At 42.3% G+C, this 25,887-nt stretch overlaps 1 protein-coding gene across 1 annotated transcript; it reads left to right on the top strand.

The window, feature by feature from the left end:
* Positions 1 to 2,193: 2,193 nt before the first annotated feature.
* GPR132 (G protein-coupled receptor 132) lies at positions 2,194 to 15,986 on the top strand. The gene is made up of 2 exons (XM_027674261.1): positions 2,194 to 2,313; positions 13,614 to 15,986. The coding sequence occupies exon 2, from the start codon at positions 13,638 to 13,640 to the stop codon at positions 14,736 to 14,738; it is 1,101 nt and encodes a 366-aa protein (XP_027530062.1). The 5' UTR covers positions 2,194 to 2,313; positions 13,614 to 13,637; the 3' UTR covers positions 14,739 to 15,986.
* The last annotated feature ends 9,901 nt before the right edge of the window (positions 15,987 to 25,887 follow it).

Below are 25,887 nucleotides of genomic sequence, written 5' to 3'. Positions count from 1 at the left end.
TTAAAACAAGGATGGACTCTTTTTTTCTTTTATTCTTTGGACAGTCGCTCTGCCTCAATAGCAAAATGATCAAGAGTGCAGAGAAGACACCTCTGCAGCTTAACTTGCTTAAACGCGCTACTATAAAGGCAACTGTCTGAATAGCATGCAGAAATTATATGGTAGAAAGAAATATTCTTAAACTGCTCAATCTAAACTCAATGAGGCTAAAAGAAACATTTCCATTTACTTCAATTGGATTTAGACAGAAGCCAGAGAGTTTCTGCCTTCTGCTATAAATGGTTCTTCATCTGATCTTTTTTCACTGCCTAGATATGACATCACTACACTATGAGTAGTAGGCCAGAATTTATATGACTGTACTGCTTGCATTATCTCTACCGAATACAGACTAAACTTACTTCATCTGTTTGGTTTAGTTTTGCCACCCACGGAAGCTCTAGGTCTGTGTTCGTCTCAGTCACAGAAGATCTTGTCAAAGGTTTTTTGATATCTTGACATCAGTCTTCAGCTTGCAGGGCAATGGTTGTGGGTGATGTCGATTGCGGCTATACTGAGAGAAGAATGAAGCAGCAGTGACTCTAAATAGTAACACCTTTCAGGTTCAACTGGAAGATTCAAAGGCACAGAGACATGTCATCTTCCATTTCCCTACGAGGACTATGCAATTTTCAATGTTTCATTATGAAATTTAGTTGGAAAATGCACGTGCCTCTGACTATCCTAAACCCTACATCAGTAAGAGAATAATCAGGCAGGTATTTGACTCCACAGTTGACTGCATCCAAATGGGAACTGTGACATCAAAAACACCACAGGGTAGCCCACTGGTCTCTATGAAAACTCCAGTTCTTCAGGTCTGAGAGCACTTTGCTCTTTTCTGACCCACATCTCTAAATGAAGAATGATTACCTACAGAGGAAATCAGCTCTAGTCATCTCAGAAACATCATTCCATCCTTCTTTGTGTTTTCCTTTGGGTTTGGTCTCTACACAGAGGAGGACCAAGGTGAAACCACGTGTTTGAGGAAGCGCACAGACTGGTTCCAGCCCTATGCCCAGTCAGGCTGAGCTGATACAGACAGAAATTTCATCTGTTCTCCTCTGTAGATGGAAACTGGCTTCAGCCTCTTCTTCCTCAGTTCCTTCTGGATCCAGAGAATAAATTGCTCTTCACTGTCTTCTCATCCCCAGAGACCCTCTCCAGCAAAATGGAACGAAAGCAACTTTTTCACACCAGAATGAAAGTGCATACTAAGCATTTCTTTAATTTTTCAGCAGAAATGTTTTGCTTACAATACAAGCAAATTCAGTACTCTGCCTGCCTTAGGTTACCACCCAGTTCTACCCTATCCTACCTTAGCCCCAGCAGCCTGCAAGCACTGGCAGACCCTCACAGGGTCCTGTAAGCATTGGGTCCACTGCAGGTGGAATTGGTAGAAGTTGATGGGTAAGTTGCCTGAAAACTTAATAAATCTGTTCATAACTGACTTTTGCAGAGTCACACACAACATCTTCAAAAACACTTGGAACAGATCCCACAAACAAGGTCTGGGCTGGCAACATAACATCGGGATCTTCTTCCTGCTTCACTTAAGGCCTGTGCTAGAGCACTTGGCAAAGATTATGTGCTCCTTTGTATCAATGCTCTTTGCTAATAAGGAACTCCTGCAAATGAACACTTCTTCTTGAAGCTGCTCAAACCACCATCTCATTTTCAGCCTTTTCTAGCACTGCTGGCACCAGAATAGTCTCTCCCCCGTGTCACCACTCCCTTCTATTGGGGTCTAATACTGGCTCTCACCTATTTCAGTACTTAGCCATTTCACACACAGCCAGGTGATTACCTCCACCCTACAAATAAGGAATAAGCACCTATCACAGGCATCCTGCTCCTGAGGAGTCAGGAGGGTTTGGGGCAGTTCATTGGTCTCTTGTCCCTCCAGGGCACATCAGCACAGTGATTAAGGTGCACACTTAGCACGGGAGCCCAAATAGAGTCTGGCAGTCACAAAAGCATCTTCCCACCCCTGTACAAGTGACAGAATTCGATAGCAAACACTTTCCTTTTTAAGGCTTCTTCTCCTAACTCCTCTCCTGACAGCACTGGTCAGCCTCTTTCTGTGCACACCCAACTAAAAGTGACACAGTTGGAGAGTCTGGTGAAGTTATATGCTTTCTTTTTTGATCGTCACTTATGACTGCACGTGGGGGAAGTTAGACACTTCCTGCAGTTTTTTCAGAGCAGCCTGTGAGTACGGCAGGAGCTGGAGCACCCCATCGTCTCCTCTGCAAACCAAGAAAAAAAAAGTAAGTGTTCTGTCTGCAAGGCAAGGCGTTGCTTCTATTTAGCATCATTTTGCTTTGTTCTAGTTTGGTCACTGCTTCTCCATGCTGTGGGTTTATGCTTAAGAAATGCAGACCCTGTTGATGTTTCACCATAGTCTAAATCTCCTTGTGATTGACATAACAGCAAAAAAGTGTTGTTGGGTCTGTATTAATTAGAGTTCTCTGCAGATTGCGAAGTCTTTCCTACCTGTCTTCCTTACGAACTCTCTTTCCTATAAAAAACACATTTCTCTTACAAATCAACTTTAGTTCCAGTCAGGGACAGATTAGGATTGAAGGATTTTGGCAGGATACAAGTTGCTGTGAGTTTAGATTTAGCTATTACTGCAGTGCATGAGGCATGAATACAGAATTATAATAGAAATATGAATGCTGGGTTTCTTTTGAGGAGAATTCACAGCCAGCCTTTCCTCTCATCCTTACTCTGCTGGAAAAGCAAGGCAGGCATTTAACTGTGAAGTTTACCTGCTGGTCTATAGTGCCTAATTTGATATACTACATTCCTTCTTTTTCTCCATCTTTTATTCACACAGTACTGCTGATCTCTGGCACTCAGCATGAATTCTGAGTTAATATTTGGGATTTGACTACTTTGCCAAAGACCAAAGTGCATCTGGTGTTATTTTAAACCTGCCCTTCCCATAATCCCACTTAGGTCTGCTGCTGCCTCTAAACCAGCAGCTCCTTAACTTCCAGTAACCTCATCGTGATGGGGCGCGGGGCGTTTAGGGTGGCCAGGAGGAGGCAGGGGGAGAAAGAAAGAAACCTACTCATTCTGCTTGTTAGCACTTAATAGGCAAGAGTGGTTTTCTTCTGAGAACTTTTCCACAGTTCTGTACACAGGACTCTACATTTACAGAAATCTCACAATTTGAATTGATCACTCCCTTCTGTACAGATTTCTGCCTGAAATGCAGATGGCTCTTTCAGGTTCAGCATTTCCTATGCCTCTCTGGGAGCCATTGATCTTAGAGCCTCATCACGATCACACAAACAGCGCTGCTGTCAAGTGTCAGGACACTTTGGGAAATATCCAGCAGCTGGGATTTTTACATCAACAACTTCCAGGGTAGACCCTGAGTGTCCCAACAAAGAATGAGGTGCTCATTGTGGTAGATGTACAAAGAGTCAGGAGAGATCAGAGCTGAGGATTCAGACAAGACACTACAGATTTAGCAGATGTGAGTTGGCTTACAGGGACATCAGAGTCGTGTGTAGGTGCAAAGGGGAATCTTTGAGCGTCACAGTTTTTGTTGGTATGACTAAGGTCTTAAGGGGAAAACCTTGATGCCAGTATGGGAGTTGGTAGCTATAGGAGGAGACCCAAACATCAGAGAAGGAAAATGGAGGTTCCCCAATTAGTTGAATCATAGGACAAAAGGGAACAAAGAAATTGAGTTTCATGGTAAATGGACAAGGGGGAAATATATGTGTCTGAGTTCAGAGCACTGTTAAATACCATCTTTAAGCACCCTGTTAAAAATAGGATTGTTTAGAGCATAGAAGGCACAGTGGTCATCACAAGGCTTTGCAGACCCTACCTGCTGAGACACATTCACTTTAGGCAAAAGTAAAAAAATTTTGAGGAGAACTTAGCTAGACTTCTGTGACAACCAATATGTCAGTGAACTTAAGTCTGGCAGATCATAACATTATTTTGGGCATCTTTTTGCTTTGTTTTTCCCCCGTAACCTCTTCAGTACTGGTGATACTACCACAGTAGTGCAGCTCCCATGTCAAAGCAGCTCCCACACATTGGGAGTGCCAAGACCCCCAGGGGGAGAATTAATCTACTATCACAAGGTCAAAACTCAACACTGTCTTTGCACTTTTCTGCTCCTGGCATCCTGTCCATGCTCACTCTTTGCAGTCCAGTTAAGCCATGTTCTGACTGGGGGATTTCAGAGGGATGGAAGAGACAAACATATTTTGGGAATGTAGGAAAATCCTGAGATCCCTGTGACTGTCACGGTTGCAGTGAAAGTGTCAGTGCAGGATGAAGGGAAGCTTGTGAACCTGGGAATTTGATCAGATGTGTTTGGTTATGAATAAATATTCTCTACAAGTGTCACTGCCTGGTGCCACTGGACATTTACCGCTGAGCCAGCATCCTCTGGCTTCCGTGGGAACTTGACAGAAGAGATATGAGCTACCATTTGTGAATCTCCTGGTTTGAAAACCACTGATTGACTTGGGACAGAGGAGGAAAAGCAGCAGTGGGATGGTGAAAGGTGGGAATGAACCGTGGCAGTACAGAGACCACATACAGGGAAAGACAGACCCAGGTGACGACAGGTTGCCAGGATGAGAACAGGTCAGGGATGGAGGACAGAGCCTGGGCCCGACAGTGACAGGCCAACAGCATGCAGGACCATGCCTGGGTAGACACAACCCTTAATAAAAACAAACCAATGCATGAGAAACAAACAGAGCCATTAGCCAGGCACCATCCACAGCCAAATTAAAACAAGCAAAGCTGCATACTGCAAGGTGGGATAACTGAATGATCACTAAAACTCACATTCTCTACCCAACCCTGCTACAGCATTGCTCTGTTCTTGTGTGGCAGCAAGAGTTCCCACAGCCTCTGTGGAGCCAGGAGCACAGAGTTGCTGAGTGCCAGACAAGGGATGCCACAAGCCACAGGCATGGCCATGCCTCATGTGCTGATCTCGTTGCCTGCCTACGAGGTGATGAGATCCAATCTTCACACCTCTGGAGGTGATGTCCTCCTTGCAGAACAAGTCTCTCTCTTTACCACAGGGTGGCTGTGGTTGTCCTCTGCTTCCTTAGGATTTGATGACCTTTATTGATGCCTGGCATTGGTCCAGGTGTCACACATGGCCGTGTGCTGGCATTCCCTGAAGGGTGAGGTGTATGGCCTCAGTACAGAAATCTCCAGCAACTCCAGGTGTACAGTTCTGCACCAGAGATGACTTTGAGTCACAGTAGTTTGGAGGGTGCAAATGGCTCTAGTGTGGGCTTTCTGTGGCTCCTAGTGTGTTTCTAATTTCAGGTGCCAGAGTTTTGGCAGGAGTGTCCTGTTTGAAGGCCAAAGGCCAAGAATAAGGAGGAAGATGTCCTAAGTAGCTGCTGGGGAAATCCTAAAGGATAACAGAGCACTCTTTTTTAAGGGGTAGACCTGTGGGTTTTGACATGAGCCTTGGTGCTTCTTTGTTCTTCTGCTTGAAGTCAGATTTTCCTTAAATCTGGCAATTAGACACACTCAGCTCTAGCTCCTTGTGTTGTTAAAACAGCCTGCTCCCCAACACCCCAGCCTGCTCTTTTGGGAGTCCAGAGCAGTATTTATCCATGTGTAAGCCCTCACTGCCAAATCTGCAGATATTTGGGTGTGCTTTGGCATCCACGAGTGCTCTGGTGCAGGAGAAAGCAGATGTGCATGGGAGTCACACTTCTCACCTTTTTCCAAGACTTTGCAGTTCCAGCATGAGCCAGTAAGAAAGTTTGGCCAGTTAGGTTTCCAAATGAGCCACTTGATTAACAGAAGCCATATACAAATAGATCCCATAAACGAGGCTACCAGTTAAGCTGTGACAGCTTTAGGAAGTCATTGAACAGGAGTGCCTGATGGCTTTGTATGTGAAAGTGTGAGGAAGAGGGTGTGAAGCAGAGCTGCTCTCAGCTACTCACTTTCACTGACTCTGCTCCAAAACCTATGCTTTCCTCAGCCTTTTGACTTGACAAGCTTTATAGTTTAGCCTCACATGTATGAGAGCTTTTCTGGAGTTCCTGGTGGCCCTTCTGGCCATGAAACTGTTCCTCTGGCTCCAAGACCCTTTCCAGACAAGCTAGTAGATACCATGGAGTAAACCTCCCCTGCAACAGCTGCTCCCTGATGGTCCCAGGGAGGACTGAGAAACTTTGCTAGGTCCAAAAGTCCCAAAATTATGAGTCACAGCCTTTGAATCATGAGACTGGAGAAAAAAGTCCACTGGTACGGGTGGATTTTGGAGTCATATTTTTCATCTGTGAACTTCCCCTGTGTGCAACGTATGACATTTGAGTAGTTTTACCAGCTTTTAGATATGTTTAATGAGACAGTTTTAAACCCTGTATCAGGATGTTCTGTTAACACATCTTTCTCCAAACCACCTGGCATGCTCTCTCCTGTGCAATCCCTCTCTGGGTAGTGTAACATGGCACTAGGACACACAATTTAGGGAAGGATCACTATCTTAAACTGGGTCCCTTGTCAACCTTGAATTATGACAGTTCCGCTTATTGATACCACAGCTGCTTATTTTAGCAAATTAGCACATTTACTACTATTGTGGGATTTGCAGATTGTGGAAAGGGGGAAGTGGATCTATGTAAAAACACCTCCACAGAGGCATTTAAAAATCTATAGTTTCAAAAAGTTCACATCTATGAACAGAGTATCATGAGACAAATCAAACATCTTCCTCTCATCAGAAATGATTGCTGAGCTCCCCTCCTGAAAGGCAATTGGTTAATAGCCTCTCTCGTTTAACAAATATCTTCTCTATTTTTGTAAGACTGCTTGTATCTGCAGTATAGAGTTAAGTATTAAGGCTGTATAACTAATCCCAAAGTCTGGCTGCTTCCTGACAGTAGTTATTTTCAGCCTACAAATGCCCCATGAATCGTTTTAACCAGCACTAGTCAAGAGAGGGGTTACCTGCTTCACCACAGTGGAGGAAAGATATCTTAAGATGGCGTTGTGCTCAGGCTGAATTCCCAGTATAGACTTGTAATTTAAAAACACCCTTTTTTCTCTACAGAGTTTTGAAACCATATAGTTTGAAAATTATATACTCATATATTACATTCAAATTTGAAACAATGTTTTTGAAAATACTCACTTTTATGTTCAGATTTCAAATTATATAACTTCAAGTCCTACTGTCTTGCGTGTGTCAGTAAAGCAGGGTAATTAAGTGGAGCCATTGCTGGTTTTCCTTTTTCATGCTGAGATTTTCTTATAGGAGTGACTTCATCTATCAATTTGTCTATTAATAATGGAAAAAAAAATAAAGCTGTTCACTGACTTGCTGGGCTCATGGGTTATGATCTATTTTTATCCACAAAGATACCATAAACATTTTTCCTACTTTCAAGAACAGCAGAGCAAATAATCCTCGGCAATTTCTTATTTTGTATTCAAGTTAAGAGACACAAAAGCTAGGGGCTGGAAAGTGTAATACTTCATAAAGCTTACAGGCAGGTAATGTAAGTTCTGCACAAAAAGGAGAAGCCCAGGTTGAGACAAGGAGTGATTTTGCTGGTGACGGGTGTTGTAGGTGGCATATCTGCCACGTCTGGGAACTGACGTCTTTCAATGCTGGATTTGAGTGGCCAGACTGACATCCTGGAGATACTCCCATGTCAGATAGTTCCAGTACCACATGCTACCAAGGAAAGCGCACAAAACCCTTCAGGAGAAGCTCAGGTTCTGTTCCTCTGGAGGCTGATTTACGCTTTAGGTTGTTTTCATCTACAAATATTGGGGACAGGAAAGAAGGTGTGAAGAGAAGGTTTACTTTAATCCTAACCATCACTGCACTTATTTTAAATTGTTCTTAATATCACATAAATACCTCAAAACTTTCAGTTCTAAGAATAATCTTTGGCATAGAAGGATAATCAGAAAACTAATAGAAAAAGAAAATTTTACAAAATAAAATTGTACTCATGTTATGGATTTCACTGTTTTTTTTCTCTGCTGTCCCTCTGTATTTCATGTGAGTTAATCCATAGACTTTCAACCAGTCTCTGTTTGACTATTTTTTTTTTACTTCTCCCTTCTTTGTAATGGTATCTGTAATTTTCCTTTTTATTTTTTCTAAAAGGGGTTATTTTTATCACTCCAACTTCTCTGTTGGAAATTTAAACAGTTTTACATGAGCAGCTCATAGACAAATAAAGAAAAAAATAGGCAAAATAAAGCCTTTTGCTTTCCCGCTTGTTTTCACTTCCCTTTTTACACTTCAGTGTTACTAAAAAGACTTTTCTTGGGAGAGGATTAATGTAACTGGCCCAAATGAGCAGCAGGAGCCACCAGTCAAGTCACTGCAGGGTCAGGTGAGCTACTGGTCATGAAAAAGGAAGGGAGAAAAAAAGATGACAGACGGGTTGTAAGTCTGGTGTGGCTGTGATGTGAAACCACATCCTCATACCATCCCAGGCTCCTGATTTCATTGCCCATGAGGTGTGTAAGGCACTGCTGTAGGATAGTTCAATGCTCCCTGATGCTGGGTAGAGGAGAGGACAGATGACCATCGCACAGGCTCTCCTGCACATTGATGCCATGTCTTGGTCCCTGTCCAGAGACAGGGACAGAAGATTTGTTCTAAAACAGACATCAGTTTGGCATTTGAAATCTGCCACTTCCTAGGAAAGCCAGAGAAAGAACATCTCTCCATTCCTCCTGGTAAATCCGGGCCACCTGCCATGAGGAATGCAAGGTGACTGGATCAAAGAGGAGATGAGGAAAGGGCAGTCAATCACACTCTGGTTTCATAGCCCTGCTTGGTGGGTTTGCAGCAAGACACTTCTGCTCCTTTCTCACCACACCCCAAGAAAATGGGTTTTCATCTTTGTCATGCCTCTTCCATCCATTCCCTTCATGTTTGGGTATCTCCCGGCCTTTCCCAGGGTTTTCTCTCTGTAAGGTCTCAATACATTAGAGGATGTAGGCACTCCATTTTAGGAGTAAGAAACATAATTATCTATTCAACTACAAATGTGAACATAACACAGTTACATCCGAAATGCAAGGTTGTAAATAAAGAGCACACACGCAGCACGTCTTCCTTAGCAGATTACCCCATCTCCCAGTGATTTGTGCTCAGGTGCTTCCTGAGCCAGAGTGGATTGTCTGGGAAGATGAGATGTTTTGCACATCCTGAAGGTGACAAACGTGCCCATGCTGACTGCGGTTTGTCACGTGCAGTGAGTCTCACGGAGCAAGAAGCCTCAGAGTGATGATAAATATATGTTGAGCTGCTGATGTGAAACATGGCCAGGACCAGATGTAACAGATTGGTGAGACCTAGCAGATAAGGATAAGTCACAGAAAGGTGAAAACAGCTATGTTGGAGAGGCTTAGCTCAACTGAGAGCTACTGAGCAGTGAAGAAACCTAATGCATTGGAGCAGCTTGTATCTCACAAAGGTGTTCTTGGAGATTATTCATCCTTGGCATCACAGCTACACTTGAACCTTTATAAATACCTGAAAATTGCTGGATGTGATAAATCTTTTAAGTTCTGCTGTTCTAATCAAAATTGTTCATCACAAATATTAGCAGAAAATGGTGTGTGGATTTTTCAGCTCTATAATTATTACTATTTTTCATTTGAGTTAAGATCTGAGATGGAGGTTAGACTAGACACCACTGAGGAAGCCAAGAACTCAGAATCTTATGGGCTGAGCCAAGTATCAATCCAGTAAACTCTAAAGGTCTGAGAAAAAGATAACAATGTGCATTCAGTTGAAGGGGGGGTGTAGAGGCCCAGAGAAGTTGACTTTAGTCAAGAAGTGGATTGTAGTGGTGTTTTCTTCTTGTGGGTCATCACAAGGGGCAATGTCACTGGGAGAAATTTCGTAAATTATCTGCTGAGTGCTGCTTTGTGATCTTCAGTTTGAGAAGGAAACCCCTCTGCAGGCTTGGAGAGCTTAGCAAAGACAAGTAAAGCTCAGAACTGGGGCTGCATGCAGTGTCCAGTGGCAGAGAGCCAAGAGTAGGTGAGGGAGTGGACCAAATGGATGGTCTGCTCTCCTTGTTCCTGATGTGGGGCTGGGACATAGAGCATTCCTGCTGGGAAGGGTACATGCTCCCAAGCTGACAGGCCAGAGCTCCAGGAGAGTCATTCAGCACATGCTTATTTACTACGAGTGTAAATCCACACCTACAGCTGCACTGTGTCAGCCAAGGCGTTGCTCCTGGCAGCTGACAGTCTTATAAGGATGAAGGTCTCTTCAGCTCAGCCCCAGCCCTGTGGATTAGTCCATATGCCAAACACCAAGGGAAAAAAGCATGCTCCATGCAAGCAGCTAAGAAAGTCACAGGCATCTCTTTCCTGAGGCTCTCTCCCGGGTGCTGAGCACAGGAAGGAGAGTTGGAGCAGAGTGGGAGGGAAGGAGGTGAAGGAAAGAAGCAAGAGAAACAAACATTGGGAGCATGTGTCTACAGCAGAACTCTTCTACCACTTCCTTCCTGCCCTGCACCATCAGCTGCCCTGGTAGAAGCCGTGCAGAAAGGAAAATATTCAGATGAACACAGGGTCAAAAGAAGTGTGCAAAGCCCAGAGTGAGGGGAGGAGAGAGAAACTCAATCAGTCCTGAAGGTGTTTTTGTTAAGGTGCTCTGAGTAGACAAGCTGATGAGTAACTGAGATGGTGTGTGACTTCTGCCATATCCCTGCCCTGGCTGCCCCCATCTTCCTGCCCCATGAGCTGTATTAACCTGCTGTGCTTTACCATAGAAGGGGAGGTCTCCAAGACCCTCTGTGGTGCACAGGTGTAGAGCAGCTCTGTGGTGTGCAGCTGAACAGCAGCTCTCACATTGGTCAGGCACATTTGAGTCGAGGACAAGCTCTTGTATGTCAGTTCATAGGTGAAGTCTGGGCAGAGAACCACTGATGACCCTGAAATCAAACACCCTTTTTATCCCCTCTACACAGCAGTTTGGGAGGTGGCCCAGAGAAAACCCCTCCTCCTACACCATGGGTGGCAGATGCTCAGAGGCAGCAAAAAACTCAAGTCACCACCAGCCTTGATCTCAACCACTGCTTTTGTAAGTTAACACCAGCTCTCAGAACACTTTCACTGCTAGGAAAGGAGGGAAGTAACTGCACCCTCTGACACACAACCTGGCAGCAGCCCTGCTGACTACTGGGATGTCTTCCCCACACAGCAGTGAGGATTCCCTTCTACACTGATTCTTAAGATGGGACAATACTTTTTTTGACCCAACTTTTCTGAAGGCATGAATATGTCTAAATTACTCTACAACTTCATATTCATCTATCTTACTTTTATAGGCTGAGCTCCATGTGAGATTTTGGATGCAGTGACATGTGGCATGAGAAATGCTGGGGTTTTCAACTACAATATGATTTTAGAATGAGGAACTAGCAGATAGGAGAGGGATGGTTTTGTGTCCAGGGACTAAACTTCAGATCCCCCTTGAGAGAGCTTCAACATACCCACCAGACTCCAGTCCAGTTCTCAGAGGTGGAGGGATGCAACCCTCTGGAAAGATACTTTGGCCCAATCAATGCAGCAACCACCAGCCTGTCAGCACAAGAGTGGAACAAGATTTACTGTGGGGAAGTGGAAGGGAGTCCCAGAGGGGGGGTCACACCCTCCACTGTACTTCTATGCTCACAGCACTTTCTCAGTTCCTCTGTCTGAGGAGGTGCCTTTCAGACATCCCCAGCTCAGGGAACAGCTTATTCTGCTGCTGGTGTTGGGGATGGCAGGTACCACTGGCTTCTGCCCTCTTGCTTGCCAGGACATCTTCATTCAAAACTGACTGCATCGGGGTACTTGATGGAAGTGAACATCTCTGAACATGGGACAGGAGATCCTCTCTTGGTGTCTATGGCTGTGGCCAGCACTGTGCAGCTGTCAGGGTCTTGCAGCCCAAGGCAACCTGTGTCCGTTTTCTCACACTGTTCTCATAATCTGGCAACCAAACTAAGTCAGGGGACCTGATTGCCCTTCAAGCTCTAGGGATCTTGTAAGGCAGGTGCCCTGTTAAGCATTCAGGGTTGACCTGCTTGTGCCACCCCAGGGACTGCTCTTGCCCACATGGAGGGGAAGAGATGCAGGAGACAATCCCACTGCACTGGGAGCAAACTGCTTCCCCTTGGTCTGCTTGAGATGGGCCCAAACAAGCAATAAATAAATGTTCAGAGGCTGCTAAAAGCTTCTCCCCTGCATGAACTCAGGGTTAAAAAAATTGCACACACACAGTGTGGACTGTGAAAGTTCATGTGCCTCCTCTGTCTGAAGGGACTGTTTCTGCCAACACATGTCCTTGTGGAGTTGGCAGGATTTAGTTACCCTGGAGTAGGTGTCCACCCATAAGAGAATCCTCAAAATGTTAAGCCAGACAAGACATCTTTTTATCAGGAATGTTATACAGTGGACACCTTCAACTCATAAATAGAGCAAAATACAATTTTTAAGGACACACACCACCATTACAGTGCACCCACCTCCATATTTCTCTATTCCCTTGGAGAATACTTCTGCATGGAAATCATCCTGTGACTTTGCAATAAATGCTGCCCCTAGCACTGCTTAACACAACCCAAATGCCACACCTGCTTTTGTGTATGGTCATCTTGAAAAGGTAGAGATTTTTGTAATCACTCCTGTTCAAAGAGCATTAAATTTCTTTGCCTCCATCTCTTAAACATGTATATTCTTCTCTTTGGTCTTGTCTACATCCTCTAACTGCCCTTATTTCCTGTTGTTCCCCAGAGGTATCAAACAGATGTGGTTGGTAGTTTCACTGATTTTCTATTATGGGTGTAGTATCATACTACGAATTTGTCTTCTTCAGCTGTTATTTATTCTTTAAGAGGAGGGAGGAGAGAAGTGTGAATTAGACAGACCTGACCCACAATGTTGCAAGTGTGGAGGTACACACCAGTGGCCAGATTCTGGTTCCTGTATACAAGGTAGTCTCTGACACAACAGCACAATTGGACTCGATGATCTTAGAGCTCTTTTACAACCTTAACGATTCTATGATCCTGTGAACTACCACCACCCACTTTAGATGATTCCCCAACCTGAGTGACCATGAATGTTACCTTCATTTGGAAGTCTGCCTCTGAAAGCTCTGCAGTTTGCATTTTTTTTAATCGGTTAGAAAAAAAACCAACTGAAGACTAATGCCCTCAATTTACTCTGGGAATTGTCTTTAGTAACTGACCAGCAGCTCAGTCTTATTTATGAGGCATGGTTTAGGAACAGTCCATGAAACCCTATTTTAATAGACAGACACCCTTTTTAATAAAATGAAATTTCTTGTAGTCAAGACATTCCTTGCGGAAAACAGCACTTTTTCCTGGAAGTGAATCAGACCTGACTCCCAGGGGGTCCCCACAGAAGACCAGCAGGACTTGGAAAACTTGCCTTAGATGCTTCCTCAAGCATCCCACTTGCTCCCCTGACATGTCAAGTGGGCACCTACGGGGCCATAACCTTTACTGACACATTTTTAAGTGATGCAATGCTAACTTTCCACCTTGTCTTCTGATTCTCAGGAAACACCAGCTGGAATAAGAATAATGGAAGACTCCCTAGACACAAAAAATAACTCCACTTGCCCAGGAATTCCCTATGAAGAGAGCCAGCCTCTTCTGGTTGCTGTTTACAGCATCGTTTTTGCCATAGGCCTTCCAGCAAATTGCTTAACTTCCCTGCTTACACTGGTACAAATCCAAAGGAATAAAATAATTGCCATCTACATTTTCAGTTTATCGTTGTGTGAGCTGATGTATATAAGTACCTTGCCTCTCTGGATTATCTATGTGCAAAACAGGCACAGATGGACCATGGGTGACACTGCCTGCAAAATAACAGGATTCATCTTTTTCTGCAATATATACATCAGCATTCTGCTTTTGTGCTGCATTTCTCTGGATCGTTACGTGGCACTGGTGTATCCTCTGGAATCAAGGGGGAAAAGAGGACAGAAAAAAGCCATCATAATAGTCTGTTTTCTTTTTGCTGTGGTTGCAGTAATCCACACTCCAGTATTCTTCATGGAAGATGAGCAAAACAACACAAATAGAACCTGCTTTGAGACTGTGCCCCTTGGCATAAAATTGGCTTCTTTCAGCTTTGCAAGATTCCTATTTGGATTTGCCATACCCTTCACAATCCTCATTTTCACGAACTACAAAATTTTTCAAATTACAAAAAGTAGCAGCAGCTTGACTTGTCACCAAAAAACCAAAGTGAAGTATCTGGCTATTGCCATTATCGTAATTTTCCTGATCTGCTTTGCTCCCTACCATGTGGTACTCATAATAAGAGCCATACACTTCATGTTTAATCAGAATTGCCCATGTCCATTTGAAAGGAAGATATATTCAATTTTTACAGTGTTTCTGTGTTTAGGCACTGCAAATGGTGTTGCTGATCCAATCATCTACGTGCTGGTTAGTGAAAACATCAGAAGAGATTGTTACAGGAGCCTGAGGAGATGGAGATTGAACTCATCCAAGCTAAATTCATCCATTAATCAAAAGACTGAGAGCAGAAAATCAAAAATACAAGAAGAATCAGGGGAAGAAGGGCAAAGAGAAGAAAACAAAGAACTAACAGATTCGTCCAACATTCAAAAGACCTGTACTAGTGGCAGAGACCAAGAAGGTGGCAGCTAGCAGGTAGATGTTGAAACAAATAAGAAATTCCCAATGCCAGCTGCAGACTGCAGCACACAGGTATTTAAATGCTGACATCATCTTGCATGTCCTGCGTGGGTCAGCAACTCCTTGAGGACATTACAGGAGCAATAATTCTTATTTCTTCTGTTTGTCTCCTGCAATAAACTTTGCCCACCAGTATCATCGGTGAAAATATTGCTTTGCTAAGGATACGTGGAATAAACCAAGTAATTTACTTTGAATCAAACTGAAATCTTAAAAGCTTAATTTTTGGACTGATTCCTTTCCTCACATGCAGTAAAATGAGTTTTATCATCCGAGCAAAAAAAAAAAAAACCAACCCACTGCTGAGGAGAACAATGTGTCTTTCCTATGGTTGACATTTTTGCTTCTTGAGGAGGTACATGTTCAGAGTCTCATAAATGCACTCTGCCGTTACTGTTTGTGGTTAACCAGTGGAAAATATTAAGAATGAGTAAGTCTTTCAACGAGAGCCTTGAAAATGTTTCCCATAGTTCTGTATGCATTGTACATTCTGGGGGAATTGGAGAGTAAAACAGTGGCCTGGTAACACAGAATGACAGTACTGCTGCTGCATTAGTCAATGCACTGTCCTGAAATTCTTAAAATGTACAATTCTAATGCTTGACAGTTTACAATTTGTAAATTTTACTTGTTTTGCAGCCAAATCTAGAGTGCACTGACACATATAGAAAACTTAGAGATTTCCAAGTGGAGTCAGGGACTCTTTTATGCCATCTTTGAACATTTGTTGAGCTTGTGTTTCATTTCTGTGTAAGCTAACACTGTCTGTAAAAGAGCCAAGTGCCTTACTGATGTGGAAGGGCTGGCAGCCTGGAAAGCACAGCCCTTTCTCCCCATAGCTGGGAACTCCCTTGGATATGCTGGAGGTGCACACAGGAGACCACCCTGCAGCAAATTTCTTACTGATGCTACCACTTTTACTATTAATAACTTATTGATAGTAGTTCCCTGTGCCTTCAAACCAGAATTTAAAAATTAAGAATTGTACAAATATGGCAAGATTTATCTAAACGCTTCTTCATATTTTTGTGTGATCCAACAGACAAAGATCATGAGTCAATCTGAGTACGAGTTTGTAAAGTGTTTCACAGCATCATTTTGTTTCATCTGTAATTTTGTATTTCTGTGATATTTTAAAACTGTTATTTGTTCATATTTTTAATTGAACTAGTATTAGCCAATGTTAATATTAATGTAAATACATTGGGTTTTAATATATTAAAATTGCCATTGATATTTCTATATATTATGTTTTATTCTCATACTTGATTGGAAAGAAATATTGTGCCAAAATGATATTTCTTCAATTCATTATATTTATTACATATTTCTTTTTTTATTACCATTATTTAATTGCTCCTCTGGTATCTACATATGAAATGTTTTTTCCTCAAAAGTAGCTCACATAATACTAAATCAGAAAAATGTGAAGTTCTGTTGAGATGTTAATCAACAAATTCTGTGTTTCTATTTTCATACACATCCCAGAAATCAAATTCTCTGAGGTATCAAGAAGAGATCACATTATCAGAATATCTGTAACTTTGCTGAAAATCAAACTTTCAGCAGCAGCTGAATACAGCCCCAACACTGGTGACACATTTCTGAAGATGCAAATGCAAACTGCCCCAGCCTCAGGATTTTCATAGTCTAAATGTAAACTCTGATGAATAATATCAGTGAATTTAGAAGAAACCAGAGGAACAGGCTTCTGAACTGATTGAAAAGGATGCAAACTAGATATTGACCTCAATGAATTTAAAAATCTCTCTGATGTTTTTCCTCTGATAAATAGTGTCTAGAAAGGTGATTGTCCCACTCTACCCTGCACTTGTGCGGCCTCAGCTCAAGCCCTTTGTAGCAGTTTTCAGAGCCACGACACAAAAAGGATATAAAGCTATCAGAGAGTGTCCAAAAGAGGGCTACAGAGACAGTGAAGGGTCTAGAGGGGAAGTTGTAGGAGGAGTGACTGAGGTCACTTGATCTTTCAGCCCACAGGAGAACGAGGGGAGATCACACAATGGGAAGCAGAGGGGCAAGTACCGATCTCTTGTCTCTGGTGACCAGTGATAAGACCCAAGATGAAAGCATGAAGTTGTGTCAGGGGAGGTTTAGGCTGGATATTAGAAAAAGGTTCTTCACCCAGAGGGTGGTTGTGCACTGGAACAGGCTCCCCAGGGCAGTGGTCATGGCCTCAAGCCTGACAGAACTCAAGGAGCATTTGGGCAATGCTCTCAGGCGTGTGGTGTGACTATTGGGGATGGTCCTGCACAGGGCCAGGAGTCAGACTTAATGATCCTTGTGGGTCCTTTCCCACACGGGATATTCTGTAATTGTATGAAAAAACATTAGAGCTCAGTGCCATAGATGCAAGGGACAGGGATTATCAGGATCTGATGCAACAGCTGTAATTCTTTTGCCTCACTGAAGTTACAGGCTGTTCTAAATTACTATATCGTTATGCATCTTCTCTTAAAGAAAATCATTGGAGTTTCTTTGTTCAGACACACTCTGAATCAAAAGCCTCAGAAGTGGCAAAGACTTGGAAATTTACCCAGATAATCTCCAGAGGTGCTTTCCAAATAATTCTGTGACAGCTTACTGAAAGTATTAGGGGCCAGGTATCACGCAATGTATCCATATGGAAGAACTACCAATCCTGACTTCTTTGGATAAACAGAAAAGCAGCTTTACAGCTGAGAGAGGACATACAGAAATGCTATTTTGTGTTGTTAAAATATCCCATCAGACAAACTTGATGTTTCTTATGTGATAAATTAAAGCATGTGATCTGGTTTGTCAGAGAGTATCTGACTGTGCCACACAGGCAAAGAAAAGGTCTCAGCATTGGGACACATAAGAGACTCAGCAAGGGGCACTACTCATGTCAGAGCAGATCTAAGGGGTGGACTGACTGTGTGGGTCTTTCCACCCTTTCCTCTTGCAGAGACATCACCCTGCAGTGGGCCTGCAGGGACTGCTTCGTGCTGTGAAGAAAGGTTCACTTGCTACATCGGATCTGAATCTCAACCTACTCACTCAACTCAAGCTATAGGATGACTTGTAGAGTGTACAGAACCAAGCCTAGGCTCTGCCTCCCAGTTTGGTCTTTAGATGGTCAGATCTCCACACGTAAGGCTCAGAGCAGGTGAGCTGCTCATCAGCGTACGGGGTTGAGATTAGAAAATTCCACTCTCTTTTGTATTCAGCATTTACTCAAGTGTAACTTCCATCATTTAAAGAAAAGTGGGCTACTGAATAAATAAAACATTATTTTATTTTTACATGTGTCTCAGACATTCATAATGTGCCTGAGAGATAAGTGGATTTCTGATTATTTTAAGTATGACTGTAAAGCATGAAGTGAATAATTTCTGGCTATAAACTAGAGCTGGCCAAACTAGTTTTTGCAGACCATATATCTGATCTGTTTGCTTATTCATCAATTTCTGCTGTTTCTAAAGACTGCAATTTTTTATGTAAATGTTTGGGGTAAGTCACTAACAAAACTCTATTTCTGACGAAGAAATATTTTATGTATTACATTTTCTGTAAATAATGTTCTGTCTTAAATTTTGCTTCAAGAGGATAGTTACACAAAACAGGCAAGACCCAATATAAATTAACTCAGACTCTATGTGTGATATAGTTTCATCTGCAGTTGGTGACCTTGTAGTGGTCTCATTTAGTTCCTGCTCTCATGTACAACCCCATATCGAATTTTTGTTGGGTACTGAGTGATGAAACCTAACTCATAGCCAGCCTTTCAAAAATATCCAAAATCTAATGGCTTTTCTTTGTGAGCATATTGTCATTCTACAGCTCACACTGTGGGACACATCTTTTAGGAAACTTCCTCTATGTAGTGAAATGATGACAAAGTTCCCTGACAGGTTGGAATGCCTGTCTTATTTTCAAACCAGCACAAACCAAAGGCAGCAAATAAGGGTGGAGGGATTGCATCAGAGAGATGAAATCCTTTTTTTAACCTCCTTGGTGTGCAGGGAAGCATACAGCTGTCAGCATCCCCAAAGTTGGATCTCCCAGTATGTCTTCTGCAACTGATGTATAGAGGATGTGATACATACCAGTCCTCTCCATCTCTTCACATGCCTTCTGAGGTGGTTTGCACTCCTCTGCACTCCCTCTTTCCCTGCAAAATGAACCTTTGCACAGGAGAGGGCGCTTATATTTGCAGCAGGGGGATGTAGCATGGTCTCATGATTCAATCTTCAAGTGACAAGAATATGAAGCATAAAAAGAGAAATCTGTTATCCCAAATGGGACTAATACTTATATCGTGGTAATAGATGTTAGTAGCTGCCATCATGAGCTATTGGTAAGAAAGGGTAGGACGCTCGACTCATTATGCATGATCTGTAATTCTCATCATGGATAACTGCTAGGATTTTACTCTCTTACTCCATCCTGTAAGAAATGCTCTGAGGTAAGGAAGCAAAAAGCAGCCTTGCAGACAGACAGAAAGTCTGCTGAGGAGAGATGATAAGGTATGTGGTAAGAATTGTATGAAATATCACATGAATATTTTCTACAAGAGCAAGCTCTCAGTACACCACGAAATGATCCATCCTGTTTGGTAGCCTCAGTCTGTGACAGGGCCTGTGCATTTCAGCCCTTGATCACAGAGCATCCCCTCTATGTTCAAAGGTCTGTCTCGAGATATTTTGTGGAGGGCGATGAAGAATCAAAGAGAAGAGAGATACTGTGGGAAAAAAGTGCTGTGTGATAAACAAAGTCCTGAAAAGCCTTGTAAACCTGAAGTCGCAGATGTTCTGTTCAAATATGCAAATATCCATGTTCAGAAAGCTACTTAGAAATGCAGCAGCCTGTATCACAGTTCCCCATCTGTAAAATGTGACACTTCTTCCCTTGAGCATTGTCTGGCTTCTCGGTTTAAAATACCAGCCCTTGCAGGAGATACTAGAAAGAGTGAGCAGGTGTGTGGTATGCATATTCAGAGCTTATTGCAATGGAGCAGTGAACAGCATGGAGGCAAATATAAGGTATTAAAGCACAAATTCTAACGAGTCAGCACTTTCAGGGTCAGATTCAAAGTACTTTATTTGCTTCTATTTATGCTGGGACACCAGAAAAAAAATATGCAGACTTTCATTTTAACTTTGTGTCTCCTTCTGGTAACATGGACAATAGGCCCTCGGGGGCTTTGCTGGGATTTTCTTCACTGGGATATTTTGGTGTTTGGAGGTGTTTTGTTGTTTCCAAAATATAAGAGTGATACTGATCTACAGAGCTGACTTCCAAACTGGAAACTATCAGGGCCAAGAGAACTCTTAAGGCTCATAGTACCTGGCTGGGTACAGGTACTGAAGACATCAGTAACACTAATGGCGTTTGCTATTGCACTGCTGTACACAATAGGCCCCCAGCAAAAATCTTCAACATCCCTAGTTCTTGGAGACCTATTCAAGTGGACTCTGCCTCTCTAGCTCTTCCTGGCACTATTTTCATAGATTGGGAAGCACTTTCTTAGCACCAGATTTCTGGGATGAGTCTCTGACAATGTGAGTCTGATACACTTGAGACAACAGAACTAGTCTTATTTATTTGAGCTTATCTATTTGATTAATTTGGGGGAAGGGGTTGCCTTACTTACATATGGTTGAGAAGACTAGGCTCACGCTACCCACTACAGTTAGTTTTTATTATTGTATGCTTGACATTTATAGGTGACTAGACAATATGTTTGATAAAGGATATTTGACGAGGTATTACTAAAAAATCCTGCAATTCTCCATTTAGTTGCATGTACAGTTTCTGTCCACCTCTAATTCTTTTGTTCAACTCTTCCCTAAAATAAGGCTTAGGAAAACAGACAGTCCTCAGCTCTCAATGGGATGGTGCAGTTCACTGCACCACTGGCAGTAACTGCTCTGTCCTAAGGGAACAAACACACAAGCCTCAAACTAAACTCAGGACTGGACACAGCAATATGCAAAAGGGAAGAAAAATGTACATTAAACAACAAGAGAACTCAGGAGTATCACTGACTTCTTGTTGTCTTGACCTGTGGGAATGGCCCATCGACAAAAGTCAGGAGATTCCAGGCAGGTCATGAACAAATCTCAAGTTTCTATCAGAAAAAAAGGGGCGAATGGGGAACTTCCTCTGTACACAGGGGTGTGAAGCAGATTCAGGCAGACTGTAATGTCATAAAGATTTGATGGGAAACTAAAGGTCAGAAGGCCACTTCCGTATCCACAAAAGCAGAATTAAAAGTGATTTTTTAACTCAGCACGGGGCTTTCCCTAATGAGAAGCTGAGTGGACCCTGCTTGCTTTTTTAAAGGATGAGTCATTCCCTCTTCTGACCAGAAATATTCCCCTCTCATGAGAAGGGAGAAGCTGGAAATTATAATAAATATTTTTCTTTTTGTTTTCTTAGCATTCAGTTTCAGATACTAGAACCAGTAAAATTCCAAAATGATAAATAATAATGTACAAGGGAAAATCCCAGAAAATAATCTTTTTTTTTTTTTTAAACTCTGGAGATACTTAAACTCATTACAAACAAATCAACATGAAGTTAAACCAAAGCTGTGAAAACAGACCTCGTCCTCCTCCTCCCTGAAGGCTGTGAAAAATTACTGGACCATAGTTTCAGATCATAACAACTTCAAACCCCCAGAATTTGGAGAATTTTGGGGTTTCTTAAGGTAGAAATGTAGTTTGAGTATATTACACAAAGTAAAGCAATATTAATATATAATCCTGACCTGTCCATCCTTTAGTATCATATCTAATTGACTAGCATGAAGAAAAGCTTTTTGAAAGCAACATATCATTGAAATATTCAACATAACAGTCATGTATGGGTTGCAAGTCTACTGCCTCTATTGTGAACCACGCAGAAGTTTCATCTCAGAAATTACACTGAGAGGTTAATTTCCCCTTTCTATATTCCAGCTTTTGTTTAGGATAAATTTCTTTTTGTTTTCCAGTGTAATTCAAGCCCTAATCTCTTTCAAGTCACGGGATGATGTTTTTCCAGGGATTTAATGTAGTCACAAGAGGGCACCAGACTCTACCCTATTTCTCCTGCTGGGCATGGTGGACTTCACAGTAGAAGAAAAAACATTAATAACGCTCATATCTCTTAAGTTCACATCCTGTAATCATAAGTTTGTAAGACTTCGTGCTGCTCAGTGGAACAGTCTGTACAGATGTGCGTGTGTGTGCTGTTGATTGCTGTTGAGCCAGACACAAGACCGGGTTATAATATTTATCCAAATAAGGCAGAAACACTCAACCTTTTCCAAATGATGGCTACAAACAGGCTGAAAAACAAGAAGCAAAAAACCCCCCAAAAAACAGAATTGAAAACAAGCAGGAAAGTCATGGGGAGAAAAAGAGAGAGACAATTCCCTTGCACTAAAATAAAAAATGGAGGAAGATGGAAGTTGCCAGGGTCTGTCCATGACTCCCTGGAGAGGATGTAAGTGGCAGAAGGCAGAGAGATCATCTAAGGCATTCAGCTGAGGAGCCCCATGCAGTACCTAACACCCAGCAAATTCTGAACAACTCTTTGATGAGCCCCACTTTGCCTCCCTGCCTTAGTAAACCACTTTCCACATCATCCTGCACCACTGCTCATTGCAGCTTTGATGACTTTATCCCAAGTCTACTGGCATTTGGTGCTATCTGTAAGTAATGCCAATCAAAGTATTCCATTAACATTAGAGATGTTGAAATGATTGCTGGGAAGCCATTGGCTACTGACAGACCACCAGAAGACATAAGTTAACATTCCTTTATTGCTACAAAAGTCAAAGCTGTCATTCCCATCAAGGTGCAGGACCAGAGCAGAGAACAAGACCAGCTCATAGACTGCTATCTGTGTTCATACTCATGTTCTAATTGGGTTAACCCTTTAACCAGACAAGGTACACACAGGCTTTAGCAATCATTCTCTTAGGAAAAAATAGTGTTAAAAAAAAAATCACATTTTTAATATGCCTTTTCAAGCCTTTGTTTACCTAATTCTTATGAACATTTTCTGATACCTTCAATAAATTATAATTGCTATGTTGCTACTATATTTTAGGATGTATTTTTTCTTATAGACTACGCAATTCTACTAAGTCAACATCAAATCAACATCAGTAATAATTTGTGGATACAGTACATTTTCCATTTAACCTATGGATTCACCAAACTCTCCAATAAAATTTGGACACAATCCAAACACTCCAACAAGTCATCACAGCCTTCATCTACTCTTCAAGGAGCACAGAGGGTCATTTTAACTTGCAGATAAAGCATTAACTTCTATAACCAGCATAATTTTCTTACTGATGCTTAATTTTATTCTCCTTACTATTTATGATGGATCTAAAGAAAATCACATTTCTGGTTTGGAAAATGTAAAACAACTAATGCTGTCAACAGCTTGTTACTGAAGTTTCAACTACCAGAACTGCTACTGCATATTAACCTCAGTGTTCTTCTTCTTCTGTTTTTTTCCCCCTAGATTTCATGGTCCAAATGCTTACCAACTTTAAGGCAAGCTTAAAAATAAACAACTGACCTACATATTCCTAAAAGTTTTGTTAGCTTTAACCGTGCTTTTGAATTATAACTCCGGTTTGCCATGACTGCAGAAATTAGTTTCCCACTGGTATTGTAATTTTCAAGGATACGGCTTCTAGGAACAGCATGGTGCCTTCCAAAAAGCTGGTTTCAAGAGCAAAACACTGTAATATCAAAAGATGCAGAACAGCAAAGGTGCAAACTGCAAATCTGGCCTAAAAGATCTGAAAGCCACACTCTAATGTATGTTCAAGGATATATGAAAAAGGAATTATTCATTAACTTCTTCAGCTTGCAACTGCTTCAGGCTATTTTGTTCTTACAGTATCTGCAGTTTCAAAGGAAGGTAGAGCTGGTGGGGGAGAAAAGATCTTCACATGCCCAGCACAAACACATTCATCAGAAACAGACTAACTCCCGAGGTGAAAATATGGTACTTAGCTGGCTGCAAAGAAAGGAATACCTTGTGTAGTGACAGGCTGCACATGGGTTTTGAGCCTGTGGGTGCTATTTAATAGTAGATGCTTAGTTGCTATAGCAACTGTCATAGCCTATGGTATTTATGCTTAGATATGGAACACATATTTTAAGCAGCACCAGATAACATGGCACTCAAGTGTCCAAAATGTATGTTTAAAAGAAAAGCCCTATTAAGAAGTAGGTGTGTTCCTCTAGTTATTAAAAATCCTTTTAAGGCAGCACTTTTGCAACAACAAAACAATCTGGTCCCTCACAAACACAAACCAGAACTACCATGATGATCCAGGAGAGGGCTTAGAAGCTTTAAAATAAAACCCCAAACATCGTTCAGCACTTTAAAATCCATCTTTGCTGATTGCTGGTACATAATCTGGAGATTTTTGCTGTTTGGTTCAGTGCATAGGGCTCTGTCACTGGAGGTTCCCATTGCCCTTAACTTGGTATCATCCAGGCTTTCTTCCTCCCGCCCTCTACAACACCAGCTCTTGGCCCCTGCCTGCCAGGCCACGTACACAGTATTTGTGGTGTCACAGATGGAATTTCCCAAGTGTACTTTGTAGCCCCTTTGGTTTTGTAGCTTTGCATCTCACCCACCACGTAGAATCCCTTCTCTGAACTGTCTGGCAACTCTAAATCTTGCTGAAAACACTTTTTTAATTTTTATTTTGTCACATCCTGCTGGTTGAGAAGCATAAACAAATAGAGTAACAGGAGGGCACTCTTCCTTTCAGGTTCTTTCCACCATAAGAGGAAACTGATAGTCAGTGATTTCAACACCTACCTGCACATGAGGGGTCTTTAACTCCAACATAATACTTCAGCCAGGCAGGCTAAGAGAGTTTGTGGACTAGTACAAGCTTAACAGCTTCCCTGTATCCTGTTTCCACTCTATTTCCTGCAGTCAAAACATACTAATACCACTTCTTAGCAATTTATTATGGGTTCCATAAAGTTACTTGCTGGCTTGGGTAACCACAACAGTGCTGCTTTTAGCTCATAGAGTATCTTAGTCTGTACAAGTTCTTACAAAGAACTCGTTTCTTGGCTCATGTCACCCCTAATCCCCCTGGCCTCCTAGTAGATAGATCAGATACCCACAGCCATAAAACCTAAGGCCCGAGGCTGGTGGCCTGAGGCAGACAGATTTCTGCCTAAGAAGGGATTTGCTTTGCCATTGTTGTGCTGACAGCCACACACCCCCTCCCATCACCTGCCTGCTACTGCTCTTCAGCTTCTCGCCAGCACAAACACCCAGCTGAGCCAATACTGCCATATTCAGACATGTATTAGCTGATGTGTGGATTAGCTGGTGTGATGAGTGCTCTGACTATGCTATTCTCATTTTGTAAGCCACTAACATTTGATGCCAGCATCATTATCATCCAACATCAGGCTACAGTTAGCCTGCAAATGTTCACTCGATTGCTATGAGCTTTGGTTTGTTTTACAGGCACCAGATGCCTGCTGTTCTTTGTCCAACCTCTCCTGGAAGAGCAAGAGCCCTTCCAGGCTCAGAGCAGCGAAGGAGAAGTTTACCCTCACTGAAGGCTGAACAGAACTTCCAGCCACTCCTGTCGATTCACACATTAACACACTGTAACAAGACAAACATGCTTTCTCTTAAATTCAGTGCACTGTGATTGCGGTGAAGTTGTATCCTGTACCTGGCTTATGGGGCCCAGCTGAGCTGCTACTATAGGCTTATTTCTTAGGAAACAGCCACATTTAATTACCCTCCTTAGCCTTTCTTCCATCTGCCTCTGGATTTTTTAGGCTAGCTCTGCTGCAGGAATGTGCTTGCCTGCAGAAACACTCAGGACTGTTTCATAATGCTACCTATCTCAGAGGTAATCAGAATTTGCCAGGTTGGGCTTAAAAGAAATGGCACATTTAGGAGTGGGCCTCCTGCACTACACTGGAGCCAAATTAAAAAGACAAACATATCTTAAATGCTTTAATCAAACAATAATTATGAGAGAAACAATACAGACTCAGAGCAAGTCTACATTGTCTTTAGCAGGCAGAGACAAGCAAGCTCCGTCCCCGTTCTGAAC

The sequence above is a fragment of the Neopelma chrysocephalum genome, unplaced genomic scaffold (assembly GCF_003984885.1).
Source record: "Neopelma chrysocephalum unplaced genomic scaffold, ASM398488v2 Primary Assembly neopelma1_24, whole genome shotgun sequence".
NCBI classification, from domain to species: Eukaryota; Metazoa; Chordata; class Aves; order Passeriformes; family Pipridae; genus Neopelma; species Neopelma chrysocephalum.
This window is presented reverse-complemented; position numbering and strand designations above follow the sequence as displayed.

Coding starts and splice junctions, on each gene's coding strand:
- GPR132 (XM_027674261.1), top strand. CDS start 13,638: ATGGAAGACTCCCTAGACACAAAAAATAACTCCACTTGCCCAGGAATT.